The 15,676-nt window shown below is 34.5% G+C and overlaps 1 protein-coding gene across 4 annotated transcripts in view; it reads right to left on the bottom strand.

The window, feature by feature from the left end:
- Negr1 (neuronal growth regulator 1) overlaps positions 1–15,676 on the bottom strand; it is a 789,855-nt gene that overhangs the window by 187,428 nt on the left and 586,751 nt on the right. For all 4 annotated transcript variants that reach the window (XM_040288864.2, XM_021731059.3, XM_040288863.2 and 1 more), the window contains one exon: positions 3,076–3,196. In XM_040288864.2, the coding sequence (XP_040144798.1) occupies positions 3,076–3,196 (121 nt within the window). The remainder of the gene's footprint in view (positions 1–3,075; positions 3,197–15,676) is intronic.

Consider the following 15,676-nt stretch of genomic DNA (forward strand, 5'->3'; position numbering starts at 1 on the left):
CAAAAAAAGGCTAGGGATGTCCAGGATCAGCCTCTGTTTTCTGTATATTTGGATGAAATTCTGACTTTGAAGAACTTGATTTAAGATAAATGTATATTTATAAACATTTCCTAACATGTAAAAAAAAGTGAGGTAAATTATTTTTGACTCTTCATGTAAGCTCACAGAGGTGTATAGAATAAATGAGAAAAAAGAATTTAAAGACTGTCAAAGATCTCTGGGAAACAGAACTCCTCCAAAGCTTGCAACAACTTTTCCTCCTTCTGACAGGGTCTCTGACAGCATCTCGCTCCTGGACAGGGTCTCAAAGGTCAAGAAGACAACTCTGAAATGTGTTGTATCTGTCTCTGCCATGTGTGCACTTGATTCCATTTTTTCTGTGTCCTTGACTAAATAAGTGGGGAAGTTGTAAGTGAGTATCTGTATAAGGAGTATCCTAGTTTGCAAAACTATAATCAAACTGAAATGCCTATACCTTTGGTATTTATCATTGGCATTTCCAATTATTTTTGATAAACTCTGCAGAGCCATGACCTACACTCAGTGCCATAGTAGAAGGGTTTAATCCATGGGTTCTTTTGCAAAATTTCCTAGATTTAAATTGCAGCTCTGCCACTAATTGTAAAAACTTGTACAAATGACTTAAAAATATGGTGTGTTTTGTTTTCCACAAGCAAAATCTAATAAAAATAATAGTATATTTCTCATCAGTTTGTTATGAGAATAAATGTTAATATTTGTTAGCAACTTAGAATACTAGCTATACGAATAGCAATAGATAGTTTTTCCTTTTGATGAAGTAACTATTTGAATAGCCTGGAACTTGATGGTGAGTCCTTAGGGAATATAGTTACAACCATTCAGCAACCAGACTCCTTTTCTCTACATATACTTTGCTTTACAATAGTTTGGAAAGGAAATTATTTATAAATATTTGAAAATTTGAATAATTCCTTATATAAAACTGAGAAAATGATAAATGCATATACTTCACTCAGAACTGAAAATATGTTTGCCTTTCAAAAGTGCATCTGATTTTCACAGCTGCTAGATTTTCCCTAGGTGTGTGAGTATGTTGGGGAAAACATTGATTGGGGAGAACCAATCTATTTTTTCCTTGTTAGCAAGTAGTTCTTAAACTTTTTTTTGAAAATATAATAAAAGCTGTAGTATGTCATCCCAGTAGGAAAAAAGCTGAAGCTGTGATTACGGGTACAAATAGGAACCTTGCTGTATATAGTGTAGGCCAAGAATGTGGACTGAGAGTTATTGCAGACTTTTTTTTTTTTTTTTTTTTGACAATGGTACCTGAATTTAGAAAAGGAAAAGGGAGATATAACAGGAAAAAAATATCCAGGACACCCAAGCATTGGAAAAAATTTGGCCTTTAACAAAGGAGCTCTCACTTGGATGACAAATAATTCTGATGGTTAGCTATTATTCCATTGATAATATATATTAAAAATGACTTTGGGAGACAGGTAAAATAATGTAAGTCAGTGTATTTAAACTCTTTTGTAGGGAACTGGGGGTTTGAGAGGTCTTGCAAGGACATGCTAAGAGGAGCTCTAGACAGGTGGAACTGAGGCTTCATTCATCCCACATCTATCAGGGAAGTGCTATGTTCATAGATACTAATTCTCAAATAAGATAATGTTTGAACAAAAAGTTCCACACATTTTCAAGTTTTGAGAGCACTCGACTGGTTGTATGTACATGTAGATAATTACAAACTGACCATTTTTCAACCTGGGTTATGAGGATCTGACAAAAGCTATATTTGAAGACTTAGAATGTCATAGGTGGAATGGGGGTGACCACAGATCATTTAATCTCCTTCTCAGTATTAAAAAAATATACTACAAAGCCCCAATTAGAATTAGCAAAAAGCATAAATTAATTAGTGAAAAGAATTGAAAAACCCAAATTATAAGAGGTTGCAAATAATATAGCTGCAAAAATTTAAGGTAAACCCACAGTGAGATATTCAGAGCATTAAGTCCAATGTTAAAGTGGGAGACTGTCTTCCACAGACCACTTTTTGATTCCAATTTCAAAATCAAAGTAACTGCTTATCTAATCCATTTTCACCTATCATGGCAATTGTAAGTTCTTGTGCGATTTTGCCAGCTTTCTCTTTGGATGTTAGTTTCAATTAATTTTGAGCTAGGATCTGAGTAAACAAACCCCATACAACTGTGTTGAACTGTATGGAATTGCCAATATTTGGCTTTTCTGTTTTTTTACTAAAATATGGCAATTTAATATGACTCAGCCTAATATTTTTCTTGAATTTGTCCCTCCCTAATTTTGAAGCAAAATATGTGTAGTATAGATAATAATCCTTCCATCTGTATGACATCTTCTAGTTAGCCAACAGCTTCCTAGAAGCCTTGATAAGAGCAGTTGAAGAGGTATGCATGAGCCTACTGGTACAAGGAAGAAGAAAATATCAATCCTTGTCTTTTCTTGTTCAAAAGCTCTTACCAAGACTTGTGTGGTTTCTCTAGGGTACAATCATATAGAGCTGACATTAGAGTAGCCCCAAATCCTCTGGTTAGTTCTTTTAACTATGTATTTTATCTCCTCTACAGACTCCTTCGTGATAGAGTATCTGAAACACAGTGTCCCATAACACAGAACGTTCCACTGTCTTATGGGAGAGTCAGGCAGGTGCAAGGGTGGAGGCTTATCAAGGAAGCCAGGCCGAGTCTGCAGCTCAGTTGCACTTGAAGTGCTCTTGTGGGGGCTCTGCTCAAGTCCTTTAGAGCCAGGTTTACTTCCCAAGTAAACACGGTTGTCAGGAAGAGGCTTGGTGTGCTGGTTCAGAAAGGAAGCAAAGAAATGAAAGGCAATTGGCACTGGGGGATTTTCAGGCATTTCTGAGATTATATAAACCAATGTGGACTTTTCTTGTGGATGCTATGAGCTGCTCATCCCTCCCACGTGGGCCCCTTCCTTTTGCCTGCTGCTGAGTATCATTCAAGCCAGTTAAAGAAATTGCTTAAAGTATCCGAAACACAAACACATTAGCTCCCAGTGCTTGAAACACAGTAATAATCGCAAAGTCCTTACTTCTTCTCTCCTTTGTACCACTCAAAGGCCGGAGGCGGCACACCTGCACCTTCGCACCTTATCAATCCGCTGCGTCCGGGGATCACAGTGCCCGATTTAATTTCCTGAATTGTAGGAGCAACTGAAAATGAAAAAAAAAATAAAATAAATAAAACCTGGTTGGTAAGGAAAAAAATATAATCTGCAGCAAAAAATATAACATACATATATTTTTATTCCTTGTATATTCAAAGCAATCTTATACCCGATATGCCCATGCATCACATTTGCAATATTTTATGCTTGAAACACAAGACTAGTCATTTTCAGCTTCATTTTTCAAGTTGGACAATAGATGAATGTTCACAGGGAGCAGCAGAGTAAATGCAATACATTTTGGTCTTACTTCCTGTTGGAAAAATGGCATGGTGAGGGGAACACTTCATCTGTACTCCAGTCAAACTACACTTCAATAACAGCTCTCGTTTATTGAGAAATCACTAGGAGTTAGTCAATGGACCAGGTGCTTTATGTTCCTGATTTCCTCATAGTAATTCTCTAAGCTCGATGGTATTATTCCCATTTTACAAATGTGAAAATGGAAGTTCAGAGAAGTTAAACAATTTGTCTAAGGTCACACAGCTAGGCAGAATTTGTACTTGAAGTTGGCCGTGTTGAAGCAGGCCTGGACCCTTTCTTATTCTGTTTTCCCCTACTTACTCCCTGAGTTGAGCAATTTAGTGATTTTGTTATGTGCTTTCATCCATGTGGAAACTGCTTTTCTTCATTTCCACAGATTCAATGCCTATTTTAGGTGTCATGGTCTCCATATTCTTACTTCAGCTGGAAATAGCTGTCCCTTCTATGAGTATTATTTACCAGTTGCTCGTGCCTTACACTTTTGCTTTTCTGTTGTAATGATTTCATGGATATGGGTAGCTTCCTAGTTAGCTCCTGACGGCAGGGTCAATATCCAATTCATCTTTGCACATTTAGAAATCAAAGCATAGTGCCTAGCAGAGAGTGATGCTTAAAAACCTTGTGTGTCACCCAGCTGTTCCTTTAGTCATCAGATGGTTATGGAGCCACCAGGAGGCGCCAGGCCTTTTTCAAGAGACAAAGCAATTCCACTATCAGCCTTATTCCAGATGAGGTAGGGATGAGGAGACAATAAACAGCAGGTATAAGGACACAGAAGTTTGAGTAAAAGTCAGAAGGTGATAAACACTATAGGAAAAACAGAGACAATAACAGCAGACACCTTACAGCATCGAAGTAGGAAGAATTTGAGCAAGGAATGAAATGTGGTGTTTTAAATGGTTATCTGAGTAGGCCTCCCTGAGAAGGAAGGATTTACAAACAGGCTGGGTGCAAAGGAGTGGTTTGCTCTGTGCACAGCTGGAGAAGGCCTTACAGGAAAGGAGAACAGCTTTCTATAAGAGCCCGGCTGAAGCAACCCTGCTTTGTTTGTGAAACACCAAGATCAGAGTGGCAGAAGCAAGGAAAAAGAAGGGAATGTGACAGGGGTCAGGGCCCAAGAGGAACAGGACAGGAGACCAGGTGGGACCTGGAGGGCCATGTTCCTGATGTGACTTTTACTGAGTGAAGTGGTGATCCACTACAGAAGAGAGGTGGGATCCGCTTTGTGCTCTGGAAGGAGCTCTCTGGTTGCAACATCATGGAAAGACACGGGTGAGGCCAAGATGGAAGAGGAGGGACTAGTTAGGAAATTGCTGCAAGTAACTGAAGCGATGGCAGCTCCTGCAGAGTGGCAAAAGGTGGTGCAGAGTGGCAAAAGGTGGTGCAGAGTGGCTGGGATCCAGGCCTGTTGTGATGATGGAGCCCCAAGGACCCCTTGACTGCAGTGAGAAGTGAGAAAAGGAGATGAGAGTCAAGGTGACTTCAGGTGGCTGACATGACTGCAAGAATGCCATCACTGAGAGGGGAAGTCTGTCAGGGGAAGAATTTTGGAGAAGATTTTAGGCCATGGACGATATGTCTTTTCATAAACATTTGCTTTTCTAAGCTTTAAACATAGCACATATGTTAAATAACACAATGGGAGAGAGTTCAGTACAACTGGATCCTTGAAAATGCAAATACCTGGTTCACTTAGAAACATGACCTGAGTAACTGTGTGCTCTGAATATAGTTAAGTTTCCTTTGGAAAGCAATGAAAAAAAAATAGGGTTTAATGTTTTTCAATAGGTGGTGAATATAAAACCTGGAAATAAACCTTCATATAATAAAACATTGTCTTTTTTAAAATACCCTAGTAAATTCATCACTTTCTATTAAGGGTGATTCTTCATTTTTAAGTTATTGCACCTCTATTTTTCTATGGTATTTTATTCTTAATAGTAAAGATTCAATTTAAATAAGTTTCCAGAAAAAAATCACAAATACCTATTTTTATTAAAGTACTTGCTAATAACTTGGTGAAAAATAATGGAAGAATGTTTATCAAAAATATTTGAATGAGGAAAGATTGCAAGCTACAAACACATAAAAATACACACAAATACAATGTAAAGAATACTTTAGCAATTTTTAATTGTTTTGTTAAGGGAAGATTCAAGTCCCTTTGTAGAAAGCAATAAAACCTATAAAATATACCTATAAATAAAATCCCACTCATCTGTCAATTAGTATGACACTGATTTGCTTGTAAAAGGTACAGGTAAGATTGTATTTTTATTATTGTTGTTGTAGGCTTTCAACTTGCTCCTTGTCACATTAGCAGGCCGTAATCTTTCATGATATCCAACTATTATTGAAGATGAAATAACCATATGCAACAGGAGATCCATCACAAGCTTCTATTGATAACCTGGTTAGTTTAATTACTCTCTTGTTTGTCAAGGGGGCCATGACTCATTATAAACAAAAGCATGAAATCCGGAACATTGCCTGAAAACCCAGGCGTAATGAACCGAAATAAAAATCTAATTTGTCATTAAAAGGCTTTTATGCAGTACAGTGTGTATATGGCTTGGCACAGGGTGCTTTACCACACAAGTTAAAGGGACCTGATCCTGTTTTCTAGGCAGTCATGAAATGCTGATGCACACTGTGAAAGAAAAGATACCTAAAATGTCACATGGAAGCATGGATAAATTGTGAATCAATAATTAATAATGATACACATAAGAAAATATCCTAAGAACATTCTGTGTTGTAGAGAGTTAAAGGGCTATGGGCACTAGGGCAACCGGTGTAGATAGGGGATTGGTGTAGATTGATTTTGTGGCCAAAATTATAAATTCAAACCTAAGACTCTATTGAATTTTCTTAGTATATAAAAATTCATATTACTCTTCATCTTTTGGAAATGACTGAGAGGAAGAGAATTCATGTGCTTATTTATTCATCAGTTCAATAAATATTTGTAAAAGAGACCACATTAGTGAAACATAATAATATTCCCTCAAAGAGCTAATACAGTGATACAATCTGAGATGAAAAAAAGCTGGGCAAAGGAATAGCAAGGTATGGAGCAGTCATGGAGCTAGTTACTTATAAAGTAATGTTTGAGTCAAGAATTAAATGATGTGATAATAATAGTCATGTGTTACTTGCAGGAATTAAGGTTTTAAGTGAAAAGCATATTTAGGTGGAAACATGTGTTTAAGTTCAGCATCTGTTTAAAGCACAGAAAAGTAGTCATTTTTGATGGCTTGAGTATCACTGAGAAGAATCCAGTAGAGAGTAGTTTGGTAGCTGGGGTCCAGATTTTGTAGGTCTGGTAGCCCCTGGTGAAGGTTTTGAATATTACTCTAAGTAAGTGATATTTGGGAGATTTTGAGCCCAAGAATGATATTTTGATTACAATTATATAAATTGTATTTGACTGTTCTATGAAATGTAGTTTGCAGAGAAGCAGCTAGGGGGCTGGCATAGTACCTTAGGATGGGGAGAAAGTCATTGGACATACAATATAGAAGGCAGGAATTAAAAATTAATTCACTAGATCTTTGATCACACTGGACGTACTCAATTCCTTTTAGTTAACTGACAATGACTGAACATTTTTAGTGAAATTTCAAGTTATACTGTTCTGAACTCTATTACTTTGAACAAATAAAGGGGTTCTTTGACCAACAACAGACATTTCTGATTATGCCCAATAGGTTTCTTTCATATAGTACTTCTCAGAAATTGTGTTGTTAATGCACATCTTATAAATCTCTTCCTGGATAGAGCTTTTTAAAAACTAGTGACCATAGAATTCCAGAAGATTTTATTTGAGCATTTTGTAGGCTTGATATTTCTTGAGACATATCTGCATATGTTGGACTATTGGATCTTCAAGTTCGATTCCACATTTTCAGTTATGTGATCCATGACTTTTAAGATGGACAATTAGCATTGGTTCCATAAGCTCCTGAGTGCTCATGAACTAGATTGTATTTACAAGTTTCATGCTAGGAGAAAGCTTCAATTATTTGCATCCTAAGGATATGGCATTAATTTGGCTGGGATAGATGTCCCTGAAAACAATTCTAACTAATTAAATTTCCAACTGGAGCTGTAACAGTGAAAATTGTAAGTATGCTTGGCTAAATTGTACAAAACAGTCATTTTACACTAAATTGTTCCATATTTTAAGAAATCAGATTGGGCACTTCTTGGAAAAATGATTACATGATAAAACTAAATCATTTCTCTCCAAGTCTATTTCTTTCAACATTATATTTCTACCATTGCTGTGTAAATTTTGGCCTTGCACTAGCAATGTAAGCTGACAGTAGGAGTGTACATGTATGCTTCATAATGTGTTTATGTTTCAGGAATTATTAGGAAGGTAGTTTTCTGTTCTGCTCTGATGAAATATTTTAATCACAAAAGTAGCAAGGAAAGTAAATGCTTGAACCTCTGAAATTCACAATAACAATGGAATCGTTTGGAAAAAACTGATATATGTGTACTGCTGACATTTAAGCCCACCATCCTTGTGCCAAATTGTATATGACTGTGAGCAGAAGCAATTACACAGTGAAAAAAATCCATTTCAGGGGAATTTTATTAGATAGATACAGGTAAGAGTAGAGAACAGATGTTGGGGAAAGCCAGCAAAAGGGTCAACAAGGGGTATTTAACACCTGTGTGATTAGATGCTCAAAAAAGAAGAGTCCTTCCTTTTCATTTACTCAGTGGGATTTTTTTTTCTTGCATTGTTTAGCCAGTCATTTCAAGAGGAAGATAATGAAAGGTTCTTCATCCAAAACTCCAGGCTCTGCAGGTGCAAGCAACAGAACTTCTGTACTTGGCACTCGACAAGCTTAATCAATATTCATTTTCTTAGTTACATGACAATAGCCACAGAGACCTTCTTTTTCTTTTGCCATCCTCAGTGAGAGCTTCGGTTATATACAATTTATTAAAAAAATTAAATGAGTCAAAAAATTACTTTAATAACCTTATCAAGTCAAGGTAGTTTGAATGAATCTTTAGATCATATGGCAAAAACTTTACCAATGCCCTCATACTTCAAAATGATGACCAATAATAAAAGTGCTACATAAAATAACTGGAACAACAAAGAAGAGTGCCCAAAGAGAAATAGAAAACTTAGATGTCCCAAAGAGAAAGAAATCAGTCCTATAGTAGCTACATAGTTTGACAATACTATGGTAAATAAGCATGTTGATGTTGGGCTGGATTCTAGAATTTATAGACTGTAGTAAGAAAAACTTTGGCCAGTCTTTGAAAAATATGCAAAATCTCCAGTACCTACCAGAGAACATACATATAGGATATAATTAATACATTATTTGTTTCTTTGCAGTGCTGGGGTTCAAGATTTGGGGATCAAATCTCCAGAACATACATATAGGATATGATTGATACATTTTTGGTTTCTTTGCAGTGCTGGATATCAAGTCAGGTGCTCTACCACTGAACCACACCTCCACCCCTTCAATATATAATTGTTACAGATGAGGATGATGATAGTTGAGAATGTCTTCCTTGAAGATGGGTGGGAAAAAATAAAAAAAATTTCAAAGTTTATCGCAGATTTTAAAGAAACATATTTCAAAGTCAACAAACTTTTTCCATGAAGCCAATATACCCTTAGTTCACAGACTAATTTTGCTTTAAATGACATTAAGATCTCCCTTTATTGCTGAGAGAAAATTTGTGAAAGAATAATTTGTTGAATCTTTTTTAAAAATAAAACTACCAAGATACAGTTGAATCACAACCTTTATGATTTAAGGACTTCTAAATCGACTTAAACCTCTGGTTAGCATCTCAGGAGATAAAAACAATCTGGTTTGTAATGTATCTCCAGCTTACCCCTGAACCTTAAACATTTATACAATGGTAAAATACTGTATTGAAAAAACCTATACTTTGCAGTCAAACAAAAGTGGGCATTTGCTGAATAATTTAACTCTTCTAAATCCCAATTTTCTCATCTATGAAATAAATAGTAGCTACTTCACAGGGTTGCCATATAGACAATATTAAACAATTCATGGAAAGTGTGTACCTTAGTGCTTTGCACTGAATTAGCAGTCAATAAAAACACTATCTAAAGCAGGAATTACTGCAGGAAAATAGGGTAGTATCACCATGCTCCTTTTAGGAACATGAAATAATGTTAATATATGGGTAAAATAGAAAACTTACTTTTTAAAAAATTATTGCCTTGGTGCTCAAGCATGTAATTAATTTAATTAAAAGCTGGACTAGTATATTCTTACTTTCCCCGAATTCTATCCATGTCCTGCAGTTAATTAAGAACCTCTTTTCTGAAAGACAGATATGATAGACTTTGTTTTCTTTTTTTCATGGCCTAAGTTTAGGTTTCATAATGTGATGGAACATGTAAAGCACATGTAACACAAAAGCATCCCTTCAAGAAAGACATGCATTTGCGGTAATGAGTTATGTGCTCAAGAATACAAAAGATCAATGCATTGATTCAGTTAAGCATATGCTGAGGTCATTTTCTTTTTCACAAAAAAAGACAGTGATAAATGGAATTTCACATGTGAACTTGACCTTAATGGTTTTATTAAACATTTAATATCCAAAATGAAAGTGTACTAAGCTGTGATATGATTTCCTTGTACTTTCAGAACTACAGGAAAAAAGCAAACTATTTGGTGAGAAATTTCATAAAGCTGAGATATATGACTATACATAAAATTTAATTTTAACAACATTAGTGAAGACCCTTGCACTGGCTTCTTAAATCCTCAAAGAAAATTATATGCTCATTGTTTGAGATTAAAACTTAAGAGATTCTTTTCTTAAGCTCAGATTTCATGCTATCCTATTAAACTCTTTCAAAGCATTAAATATACTAAGTTATCATTAGTCATTTATATTGTGATGTGAAAAATATGGAATTGTGTTGATATGAGTATGTGCTGTTATTGGCCACTGAGGATTGATGGATTGATGGATTACTGGATGGATAGGTAGATGGGTTATTTGTGACTCATAAAGATGTAGATAAAAATGCAGTAAGAAAAAAAAGGGCTACATAGTGAGTAGTTTGTTGGTACTTAGGCAGAATCCATTCATATCATGCTTTTGACAAGGGTCAACAATGGTGAAATTACAGCTTGAAGTAGCTGTCCCTTGTAGTCAGCAATGCACACTCTACTGAGGCATCCACTGTAAAATATGTGTGAGATTTATTGGGCCACCAGCTGTATCAATAGAAATTAAATGGTTCACTGTTTTCCTAGCTATTCTCTAAACTTTCTTTCTTTAGACTTGTTCATGATTTGATCTCTTGTCTGTTGTCAGTCATGCTGAAATTATAGCTGTATGTGATTGATTTGGATACACTGGACAAGTTTGCAAGAATTGTGAAGTTGGGATTCTCCAAAGGCATCTCTATTCTCAACATGTACAGTCTTGTAATAGAAGTTACCCTCAGTACAAACCTTATAAATCTTAAAACATTTCAATGTATTTTTTCATATTGAAGGTAATATAAATTTATTGATACAAAAATATTTTTAATAAATCTTCAAAAATTATAGATTGGAGCATTTCAAATTCTTCCTTTAGATTTGCCTGTATAGCATGAGAATATTATTGGGAATTTTTTTCAGAGGGAAAATGTTTCTAGTTTTATAAATTAGCCAAGATATTTTGATGTGGCTTCTGTTTATTTTTATGCTTTAAGTCATGTTACACTTTTAAAGACTAATAGTGATCTTTGAAAATGTGAATGAACTAAATTTGTGTATACATTGAAGATTTTTGCAGTCAATCTACAAAACTATAGCAATAATGATATACTTGGCAATACCATTAGTAGACTTTTCACTTTGGCCAGTTCCTCACTGGGTCATGTTTCCTTCCGGATATAGGACCAGCTTTCTCCAAAGACCTTATGATAAATCTGAAGGCATTAAAGAATATTGGGCTGATATGATTTCTGTCCTTACTGAATAAGCATTAAGATTTCTTAGTTGCCTAAAGGGCTTATTATTTCTTCTGGTTCCTGTGGCCTTCAATAATCTTAAAATAGAACATTGAAAAAGTTGATTAAAATTCAGTTATTAAACTTGTTTAATTCTGAAAATGAATAATTCATATTACTAATATATTCTAAAGAATTTCATTCCTAACCCATTGTCTTAGAGGAAGTGAAAAGTAAGCTTTGAATTGCTAGAATGAAAAATAAAATAAAGAAAAAATAAGGATTTATATCATAGAAATATTATTATAAGTTACCAAGTTCTTTTTCCCTTCCCCTCAAATGCATGAGAAAGAATGGTAGAAGTCTAGTAAGACTTAAGAAAATATGTTAAGTGAATAATATTTTCCAAAACTACACATTACTTAATAAGAAAGTGAGCATTAAACTAGAACCACATTTACATCTCTGTTTATTTAGAGGTGAGAATTGGCTATATGATGAAACCTGCATTCTGGAGTATGTCATATTAAAGCATTTATCTATGGTTCAAAGAGCAAATCAACAGACATCATGGCTGTGAAACAGGTGTGATGTTATCTATAGACTTTCCATAAGTTTACAAACAAAGAGGAAAAAATAACCTAATGGGAAGTGGTAGCCGTTGTGCAATACAAAGAGAATACTTCTTCTCATTAGACAAACATTGTTTCAGACACTTGTATTCAGGGAGAAAGAAAGTGAAATCAGAACAAACAGAAAATAGTAGCTAAGAGAAAAAGAATGAGAAAGAAGGAGAGACATTTTACCTACAAAATAGTATATTTCAAAGAATTCAGAAGATGTGGGAGGAAACGTGGTAGGAAAAGTATAATTTTCAAAAACAATAGTATGAGATTTGGTGCACTAAGAATATTTTACAAGGAAAAAAAGTGTCATACTTCCTACAATGATTAAATAAAAACATGGTATGAGAAAACTCTGCCTATCAGCAAACATAATTTGACAAGTGAAGAGGGTGTCGAGAAAGGAAAAGTCTGACTGACAAAAAAAGAAATTCTGTCAGCAAGAGCAGCACATGAATACATTATTACAAAAATGTTTGGGCTCTCTCTTCTTCCACTCTGTGAAGTATCTATAAAATAAGGCTGACACTCTCCTCATAATCTCAATCTCATTCAGAGCCCTTCAGTCAAAATAACTAACTAGTCTTTATTTACTCCTCTCATGCTGCAGGCTGTATTTCTTTTTAAAACATTTTTTAATTGTAGGTGGACACAATTCCTTTATTTTTATTTACTTATTTTTATGTGGTGCTAAGGATCAAACTCAGTGCCTCACCTGTGCTAGGTAAGCACTCCACCACTGAGCCACAACCCCAGCCCCATACTGTATTTCTTGTGCTTATTGAACAGTTACTATTAGCTGTTCATCAATCTCATTAGAAAACATTTCTAAGTGACTCTATAATCTTATTGGTTCTGCCTTTAATATGCATCTAGAATTTTACCATTTCTAACCAGCCCTGGAACTAGCATGCAAGCCCACATTACCTCTTTTTGTTTTGTGCGTGTATGTGAAATTGACACACATTCTATTACTAAGCTACATTCCCAGCCCTTTTTGTTTATTTATTTATTTTAGTTTTGAGACAGGGTCTTGCTAATTTCCATGCTGGCCTTGTAATCCAGATTCTCCTGCGTCAACCTCCCAAAGAGATGGGATGAAAGGGATCTTTTTTATTTATTTTTAGTTGACACAATAGTTGTACATGTGAATGGGGCATGGTGTGACAGTTTGATACATGTATATGATATGTAATGTATATGATATGTAATGATATGTAATGTATATGATATGTAATGATACTACCCAGCATTTCATTTCCTTAAGCATATATTGTTTACTTGCTTAGAATACTACAGTGGTTTTCTAACTGACCCTTCTGGTTTTCCCTTCCTCCTTCTTTACTTAGGTTGTTCTCAACACAGCAGCCACAGGTGTTTAAGCTAAAACAAGTCAAATCCTCCACCCTTACTAAACACAGCCATGCTTCCTTTTACAATAACAATAGAAAACAAATTTATCATGTGGCCTACAAAAGGCTAAGTGAAATGACGACATGTCTGTATATTATCTTTTGTCCAATCTACTTTAGTCATGCTAAAGTATGGTTTTTGTGGACGCATATGCCCCTACAGGATCTTTATACTTGATACTTCCTCAATACAGGATATTCATCTTTCATATATCTTCACATCTTGCTTGCATTTGCTTTTATTTCCAATCACTGTTCAAATTCCACCTTAATAAAGAGAACATCCTGGACCTATACAACATAATGATCCTAAGTCCTTGATCCTACAACTATTTTCTTCTTGATATTACCATTCTTCACACCAATGACCTCTATATTATATAGTATATATTTACTCCTTAGTCTGCTGATCATCTCTCTCATTGGAATATACAACCCATAATGGAAGAGCCTTTATTTTGTTCAATGATGCATCCCAAGTCCCCTATATAGTGCCTGAAACAGTTAGCCCTAAAAAATAAAAAAATTAAAAAATTAAAATATCACTGTTGCTGAGTGAGTAAAGAATACAATACAATGACCATTCAATTCTATTACAGAAATGTTGCACATTTTCTTGCAGGTCAAGGAAGGTGTCATTGTTGAATAGAAAAGTTTTATAACACTATAATTTTTACATTTAAAATACCTAATATTGTATAATGCAATGTCTGCAAATATAACCTTCACATTTTTAGTAAATTTTGTTATATAATACCTTATACTTTTTATTTCTTTCTGCTTAGATGTATGCATGTATATATATAAAAGACCCTTATATAAGACATTTAATGTGTTGTTAGAGTATTCAAATGATAGGAAGCAAAGCATCTGAAATGAAATTGTTAACTTAAGGCATTAATTTTTATATAAGGAATTAATTTTTATATATTACACAAAAGCTCAGGTAGTATTTCATAGCTAGGCGCATATATATATATAATCTGAATAGCAGAATTCTAGAAAAAAAATTCAAGCAATTTTTATCCTACCAACATATGCTTCAGAGAGTAGTTCCAAACAACTTTTTGGCTAATTTTATATTTTAGTCAGCTATGGTCACAATAATTTTCCATAGCAAATAACCACAAATTTTTAGTGAAATGTAATAATTAACATTTATTTCTCACTCATGTATCCATCCATTCTCTATCATATCTGGAATACCTACTAGCTAACGCAGTCATATGATGAAGTCTTTCTATGGAGCTGAGGATATATTACTCCCCTTACATTTGGAGGTAGAGGGAGCCAATATTTGGAAGAAACTATCCAGACTACTACTAGTCTGGAGAAGTTTCCAAAGTCATTCAATCTCAAAGTCTCTTCCATACTTAAGCCAAAGAGACCTCTAATTTAGTCTGCCTTGAAGACAAGGTTTATTTTATTCTCTGTAAATAAAATGGAGCATCTGAAATGAATTGTGAATTTCTGAGTAATTCAATATGAAGAATATATATTCAATATGAAGAATGAAGATGTACCCAAGAAACAGAGCTGCCCATGAAAATGAAAGTAAACAGTGAATGCTATGCAAACCAAGGACTATGGGCAGCCAGCATGGCAGGAAGGTGTTATTAGAGATCCCAGGAAACATGATGAAACCCACCATTGGAAGAATTCCTACTTCTTCAGTGATTATAAATAATATGCATTTGGAAATTGGGAGATAATTTTCTATTTTCATGTGTCATCTATTAACTCCATATGTATTCTGAATTATGGCCTGTTCTCCATTCATTTATTTACTCAGTGCTAGTAAATAATGATAGATTAAAATAGCTCCTGCTCAAAGTTCTAAAGGAATTAGAAATTCATCATATTGTGTCACAGACTTCTGTGATTCACTATGGCCTGCCTGGCCCAGTATTAGGAATAAAATGGATACTTTAGAATTTTTGTTGCATAAATGAATGCAATAAATAAATGCATTGTACCTATAAAATATTATAATTATATATACTTTTGTAATTGTCATTTAGGCTTTTTCAACTTGCTACAGATAAATTCCAATGAGTTATATTTAATGTGACTAGTCTTGTTATGCTCAAAGAATATATAAGTGATAATACACTTGTACTTTATGGCTGAATAATTATATCAATGCCATTTTCTAATGATTTACCTTTCTCAAAGCATGTTAATGAATACATTTT

The sequence above is a fragment of the Ictidomys tridecemlineatus genome, chromosome 11 (assembly GCF_052094955.1).
Source record: "Ictidomys tridecemlineatus isolate mIctTri1 chromosome 11, mIctTri1.hap1, whole genome shotgun sequence".
NCBI lineage: Eukaryota > Metazoa > Chordata > Mammalia > Rodentia > Sciuridae > Ictidomys > Ictidomys tridecemlineatus.